This window comes from Candoia aspera, chromosome 1 (assembly GCF_035149785.1).
Source record: "Candoia aspera isolate rCanAsp1 chromosome 1, rCanAsp1.hap2, whole genome shotgun sequence".
Taxonomy (NCBI): Eukaryota; Metazoa; Chordata; class Lepidosauria; order Squamata; family Boidae; genus Candoia; species Candoia aspera.
This window is the reverse complement of record NC_086153.1, coordinates 128,932,645-128,940,464: the sequence shown is the minus strand read 5'-3', so window position 1 is coordinate 128,940,464 and position 7,820 is coordinate 128,932,645. Positions and strand designations below refer to the sequence as shown.

The window sequence follows — 7,820 nt, the reverse complement described above, 5'->3', positions numbered from 1 at the left end:
GCAAAAGCACTATGTGAACAGTTAGACGCAACAGTATGTGAAAACCTATCACATCAGGAATATAAAAGAAATGGAGAAACGTTATTTACAGATAAAAGCAGAAAGAAATGGAGAGGGCCAGAATCGCAGATGAAAAGCAAATAAGGTGGGTTTTGTTGATTTTTTTGGGTGTGTGTGTGTGTGTGTGTCTTTTAATACAAAATAAAAGGCATTTTTGTGTGTGTTGGAAGTAATGGTTTGCATTTTTCAGAGCATATACAAAGCAAACGTGATGAACAAGATCTCTCCCCCTGGGATAAAAGGAAAACCGCAGCAATAAAGAGAAGGGACAAGATTTATTTTGTAGATTTTTTTTCTTTCTGCAAGCAAAACTGCTTTGATATAAAATGAGTCCAATGATACAATGCTATCATCCACTCAAGCAAAAAAAAACCTCACATTACCACGAATGCAGGTTATACTGACATTTGGATGCAAGTGTAAGACCCCCCCATACCAAGATTGTTTCTGCCATCTTTTAAAGCAACAGCACACAGAAAAACATGGGAATATATTGGAGTATTTATGAATTTTCTGGAAGATATTGTTTAATTACTGTAACTGCAAAAAGAACCATGTCTTCACTTCCTGTTGTTTAGATTCCGGTCACATGTCATTAAGGTCCACGCTGTTAGCTCAAAATGTATTATTTTGCTTTTTGTCATTTGTATGAAGACCAAGTTCTGAGGTATCCTTTACTGTAAATGATGAAGCAACAGGCCAGGCGGATGTATGATGCAAAGAGTCAGCGGTAACTGCTTTTAGTGATCTCTCTATATGTTACTGCAAACAATTGTTAGTTTACATTAAAAAAATGTTCTCCTATTCACATAGAATATGGCATAAACAAACAAAAGTTGACAAAAACTATACACATAAAATAACAAGACCAATACACAAATAAGGCCATCTGCAAAATTAAAAATCCAACTCTCATCATATTTCACAATAATTTCTACAGGATAATTTACATCTTACAAACTTAAATATTTAATGCACAAAGAAAAGACCTTGAGGAGCCAACTGCATTATCTCTTGAAGGACTTGTCTAATTTGCTGGCCGGCAATCGTCTTTGCGGAGTTGGAATTTTGGAAGGCTTTCCCGAGGCGGACCGAGAATTTGGTCGGGGCGTTGGTCTGACTGGGGTATGAACAGTTTCTGACAGGTCTGAGCACACAGACTGGATTTCCGAAATGTCAAAGTCAGAAGCATCACTGCCCCGGCGGCTGCTTGCTCTGCTGCCGGCCTTACTTCCAGCACGACTTCCAGGCCTGCTTGGTGCTTTTCTAGTTTCTGCAAGAGGTGAACGACATCCATGGTTAGCTGAACAGAGAGCAAAGAAGGCTGCTTCTGAAGAAGTTTTTCTCACATACAGGAGTTCTGACTCAAGGCAAATGCAATATTCACAATATTCCAGGCAAGCAGCGAAATACGTGGGGCTATGGCTGAAAAGACATGTCTTGATTACAGTAAGATTTATATAGCAGTAGAAACAAGAGAGACTGAGTTACTGACTTAAGGCTAAGGTGAGACTGAGATACTCTCAACTTCTGCAAGTGGGATGTCCCCCAGGATGCAGGTGTCACATCCTGGCAAATCCAACACTCACCTGCAAAATGTGCTCTGGCTCTTGAGGCTGCTGTTGAAATTAGGCCATTATTTTCTCCAGAATGAAAAACTTTCCCAGACAGATATCCTGGCAGTCTAAGTTTACTCCCTTGTATTGGAGTTCCCTGTAGGACATAAGAGTACTGCATGAAGCACGGACATTGAACAAGGCTGAATTTGGAACTCCATGCAGATCACTTCCTTTAGAACATGCACCACCAAAAAAATGCTCTGCCAAAAAGTGACCTGATAGCACTATTTAGTAATGTGTCAACAGGAAACCAAATAGAGAGACTATACTTATCACTGTCTCCTTGAGGTAGGGACTTGTCTGTTGTTGTCTGTGCAATTTATCAAGCTACCATATACGTTGATGGGACTGTATGAACAAACAATTCTTACATGTCAAGACGTATATAGCTACCAATTTAGGATCAGATTTCATAGAAATGGATTGAAGCCTATGAAAGCCCATCGCGTATTACATTTATTATTGTTTCGGGTACACGCTTTTTTTTTCTGTCACAAACCACTGAATAACAATGTAACTGAGCCCGTGAGGTGGAAGACTGGAGGTTCCAAAAGTCCTTTCCAGAAGCCCTCTGACTCCTTGGGCCCACCTCCTACCACAGTTGATAGTTTGTGCATCCTGCATACAGCCCACGGGCCTGAGAGTCTGCAGGACTGTGAATGCAGACCCAGACTAATACTGTTCCTTTCTAGAATCAGGGTCAGACTTGTGCATAAATGTATTCTTTCTTCTATTTTAATATTTTTACTGGATCAGTGCAGCATATGGATAAGCATACAGCACCTTCCAGATTTATTTCTAGTTAACATATTTAATTAACATTGACAGAAATGCAGATAAATTTGATTGGATCAAGACTTAGCACAGATGCACTGAAATTACTGGGACTTAATTGTAAATAACTTAAAGCTCTATTGGTATCAATGGGTTTGCTCTAAAAATGATTAAATGCAGATACTGTCCATGAACAATAATTAATACGCTCTGAAATATTATTTTTATGGATGCAATTTGCTTGGATAAAACATTTATTTCAGACACGGTGGATAATTAAATCACAAAATAGGCTAACTTGGCTGCTGATCAAAAACAGTGTGCAGATCTTATTTTTTAATCAATGCATATAAAGAGTTACATTATCCACCAGCAGGCAACACATTATATTCTGGTCAATATAACTGATAACACTGTGTAAAAAGTGAAATTCCCCACCCCCTCTAGTGTGTTGGTAGAAGTCATGTAAATACATGGGGGCACGACATAATGTAGCATCGGTATCTTTTTGCTTTGAGAGCTTAAAGGAATGTGGACTATATACAACACTCTGATAGCCTATGTATAAAAAATGTTGGAACATGATGTCATGAGCTCTCCTCTTAATGCAAGATGATGCCTAAATTAGTGGGATTCAAAGGAACTTTCTGATCTTTTAGGAAGGGAATAAATAGAACCCAAACTTCCCAATATAGACACCATGCTAAATAAATCACAGAAATTTCTACCATGGTTTATTTAACCACTCCAGTTGAAAGGAGGAGCTACTTTGTTCATTTATATTCCGAAGTATTATGGCTTATTGTGACATTTGAATGTAATTATAGTGAAGGTGATATAAATATGTTTGAATCTGTGATAACAGTTTAATGCTTAATTTCACCAGTCAATGTTTAGATTTCCTAATTTTTGCAGCATCCCTCTTCTATCCTTAATATGACACTCAACTTAGTTTACCAGTAATACTGGAATCTTTTTGCCAATAAAAGCTTTCCAAAAAGCTTCAATATGCTGACGTAAGATTTCTTGTTATATCTGGCTATTAGCTAAGAACAGGAGTACAAAAAACATAGTATTTAGAAATTGATAATAATCATATTCTATATTATTCATTCCATGAAATTTTAGAAAAAACAATGTATTTTTCGCAACGATATGCTTTTCTTTCCAGTAAGCAAAGCCATACAAATATCTTGAAGTTAGTATTATACAGTCTTAAGGAAAAAAGCATTAAAATAAAGTCACCTAATATATATTAATTATATATATATAGTTATAACGTTCTACAGTCATGAGAAAAAGAAAGTACACCCTCTTTGAGTACTATGGTTTTATGTATCAGGACATAATAAACATCATCTGGTCCTTAGCAGGTCTTGTTCATATGACTTTATCAGTCTCTCACATCGTTGTGGAGGAATTTTGGCCCACTCTTCTTTACAACATTGCTTCAGTTCATTGAGGTTTGTGGGCATTTGTTTATGCACAACCCTCTTAAGGTCCGGCCAGAGCATTTCAATCAGGTTGAGGTCTGGACTTTGGGCCATTGCAGCACCTTGATTCTTTTCTTTTTCAGCCATTCCATTGTAGATTTGCTGGTGTGCTTGGGATCATTGTCCTCTTGCATGACCCAATTTCAGCCAAGCTTTAGCTGTTGGACAGATTGCCTCACATTTGACTCTAGAATACTCTTGTATACAGAGGAGTTCATGGTCGACTCTGTGACTTATTATGTCCTGATACGTAAAACCATAGAACTCAAAGAGGGTGTATTTTCTTTTTCTCATGACTGTATATTAAAATTATATATGACAATGGTTATATATAAGCTGCAGAGGTAATCTGGTATTTTTTGTTCCAATTGCTGTAGTACTCTGTACAGGAATATGATTATTATGTGAGATTACATCCAATGGAAATTCTATGGTTTCACTTAATATACCCTAAATAATTTGAAGTACAAAATTATTTCAATCTATAATGCATTTAATTCATTTTTTGTTTAACAGTAGAATTAAGATCAGTCCTTTTCTGGTGGAAACTGAGATACTGTGATTTAGGATTGAAACTATTTTGACCTAGAGTACATTGGTGGCTGCTATATACCCACTGTTCCACTGCAATTTGTATGATCACCATAGATCACATTTTATGCCTAGGAAAATCCATGCATAATATTTGTAGCATGAGGGCATGAAGATTAATTTGTGATTCGATAGCCCCTGGAGAAGTGCCAAAATCTGATCCTTTCTCAAGATGCCTTTTGGCAAGGCAATATTGCTGGCAGATGAATGGCCACTTATTAAGTTCTTCTGGCTCACCCTAGTCTCACTCTGGTCAGGGCAAAAGAAGAACAACTGTGGATTTCCTCCGCCTTCCTGTTCCCCCTTCTGATTGATATCAATGGGGTGGAAAATCTCATGTTGCAGGAACAAGGAGACTTTGTATCCCATGGATCCATCCACAGCATATCATTCTAACACTCTAGTGTGATAGCAAGAGCTCCTGGGAATTAAAACATTATCCTGCAGGCGAACCTTTATTTCTGGAGTGGCACATTTACAACCTTTTATAATAATCTCTCCCAAACTGGTGCCACTAAGCTGTTAATGATTACAAATCCCATAATACCCATTTAGCAGGGAGATTATGGGAGTTGATATCCAACACATCAGGTTGAGGAAGGCTAGCTGGAGGCCAGTTGAGGGAATGCAAGATTGGAGCCTAAAACACTTCAAATTTAAATTTGTCACTTACATTTTAGTTTTCTGAAGTATATTGTTAACAGATGTCAGACTTTTTTATTTTAATAAATTTCCTGACTTAAGTCTAAGTGTTGGACAGGTTAAATTACATGAAGATAATAATTAAACATATGCACGTTTTAGCTTCCAGTGAACAAAATAACATGTCAGATTGCAAGCTAATCTACAAACAAGGCCCAATTCGTCTTGACATCAATTAGATACAATCACATAACATTATATTTAACTAACTTACTGTCAATATAGGAATGAAGAAATGTTATTTTTATGTAAGTCTTTGTTAACAGAGAGCAAAGACAACAAGTCTATCTAGTATATATATATATATATAATTATTCCACTTGTATAGAATTGATTATCATTTTGACAAGGGCTACATGCTCAACAAGGCCCAAATAGGAGTCAAACACGCTTCAAACAATTGATTAGTTTACAGGTTTAAAAACGAGAAAAAACAAAATTGGTGGACAGAAGAGTGAAAACAAAGAGAGTGCATTAATATGGAAGGTACAGCACAGTTGGATAAGGAATGGAAATCACTGTTAGCTAACAGGATAGTTTCAGTGAAGGAAATGTTGTTAGACTAAAAAATCTGTCCATTACTGTACCTCTGTGGATGATACTTGATATTCAGAGCACTCTGATGGCTTACAGGGAGATGACGTTTTGCTGTTTATCAACCATGGTTTACCATAGTTGCGTGTTAAAGGATGGGGTGTCTGTATGAAACAATGGCAAATCACAATGTGAAGAACAGTTGTTGGAAAACAATGTCATGAAATGGAATAGTCAGTTTATGAAGAATGAATCTCATAGTAAAAGTCCAAAACAAGACATCAAAACCAAGCAGGAGCAAGTGATGACAAGCATTCTATATGAAAAAGGATTGTGTGTGTTTTCTAGAATGCAGGGGTGGGGTCAATGTTTTTCTCCTTTAACAAGTTGGTTCTGTGTTCTAATTAGCTTACATGTTTTTTCCCAGTCTTGCATGACCGCTGCATATTGTAAGGCAGGGGAGAGGAGGAAACAATAAAAAAACTTTGTTAGATTCCTTTGAAAACTAGAATAACTAAAATCTCCCTATTGGTTCTAGGGCAGCTTTACTGCCACTAACTGTTGTTAGCTGGGCTCAATCTTATTAAGTAACATTAAAGATTACTGTACTCTACTGCACTAAAGATTACTCAAACTGTACCTTGGGTGTGCTAGCAGCAAGAGCTGAAGCTGGACTTCCTTGGGCAGGTTGATTGGACACAGACATGGATCTGTTGGGTGAAGCACCCCTTGAAGAAGGCCGTGATCTACGTCCTCTTGATCGGAAGGCAGCCATACTTTGGGAAGCACCATCTGCCAAAATGAACTTCTCACGGAGCTCCATGTTTGTCCTCCCTTTTGCTACAGTGAGTGAAAAAAATAAATTGGAAGTCTGATCATTTGCCTTCCTCTTCCACACCATTGCCTTGCCAAGTCTCAACACATCAGCCAAATAAATCAAACACATTAGTAATGTGTTTGAGAGAAGTGTTCATTGGTAAAATGTGCGCATCTAATGTTCTATGCCAGCAAAGATGAACCACAGTCAACATAAATCAGCATGATAATGGAATGGCTCAACATGCTGTTTGGTTATTGAGGCACAGACACAACCTGAGGACCCACTCAACTAATGCTATTGCTTCTTGGGTGATTCAGAAACAGATGTTGGCTATGATAAGCAGACACTGAGGGCAAAGGATAAACCATATTAATTCTAAACCAGAAAGTCATACAATTTGGTAACATGCAACGCAAACAGAAACTCCCAAACTATAAGGAAGGTTTGGATGTCAAGTACCAACAGAATGCTGTTATATGAGAGACCAGTGCACAAGGATCAGACGCATAAACACGTTTAGCGTTTGATTCCTCTCTGTGTTAACAGCAATGGCTTTTGAGACACTTTCTTCGAGTTGTTATTTAAATTTAAAGGCAAGCTCTCAAGCACCAGCCCAGTGCAGCAAGTGTTAAGCTAAAACTGTAATACGTGAAGCGTTTTGTTAAATAGACTTTGATATATATTGAAGCAGAGCGATAAGGAAATGGAAAAGAAAATAAGAACAGGAGAGACAAAGAGAGGGATTTGCCCACCTATAGTAGGCTGAGTGGTAATTGAAGAGTTTGATTCCGAACGTAACATTTTACTCCCATGATGATGAACTAGAAAAAATGACACAGGACATGGGTCATATTAAAAGAAAATTGTTAGCAGGAGAAGAATCAATCACAGCAGATGCATATGCAAGAGACTCAAAGCTGAAGAGCAAGAAAGAGAATCTGATTTGATACATGTTTTTGCTAGCTCTCCCTAACCAAGATCAAGGTCTCCCAGGAAATACCAAAGACTCCTAAATAGTCCCAATGCCATCTATGTTATAAAACAAAAAACAAAAACACATCTCTGTCAGAATGAAGAAGAGCTGTAACCAAAAATAAATAAATAAATAAATAAATAAATAAATAAATAAATGGGACAAACCATGCCACCCTGAAAAGGACAAAATACCACACAGTATTTAATCACTACTATTCACATTTTATCTTTCTGAACACACAGCATTCTTTT

The 7,820-nt window shown here is 37.4% G+C and overlaps 1 protein-coding gene across 1 annotated transcript in view; it reads right to left on the bottom strand.

Moving 5' to 3' along the window:
- Positions 1-316: 316 nt before the first annotated feature.
- The window catches only part of DST (dystonin), a 353,259-nt gene continuing 345,755 nt past the window's right edge, over positions 317-7,820 (bottom strand). The window contains exons 94-97 of the mRNA XM_063313467.1: positions 6,414-6,613; positions 5,827-5,937; positions 1,650-1,773; positions 317-1,333 (exon numbers count right to left, since the gene is read on the bottom strand). Of these exons, the coding sequence (XP_063169537.1) occupies positions 1,068-1,333; positions 1,650-1,773; positions 5,827-5,937; positions 6,414-6,613 (701 nt within the window). The 3' untranslated portion in view covers positions 317-1,067. The remainder of the gene's footprint in view (positions 1,334-1,649; positions 1,774-5,826; positions 5,938-6,413; positions 6,614-7,820) is intronic.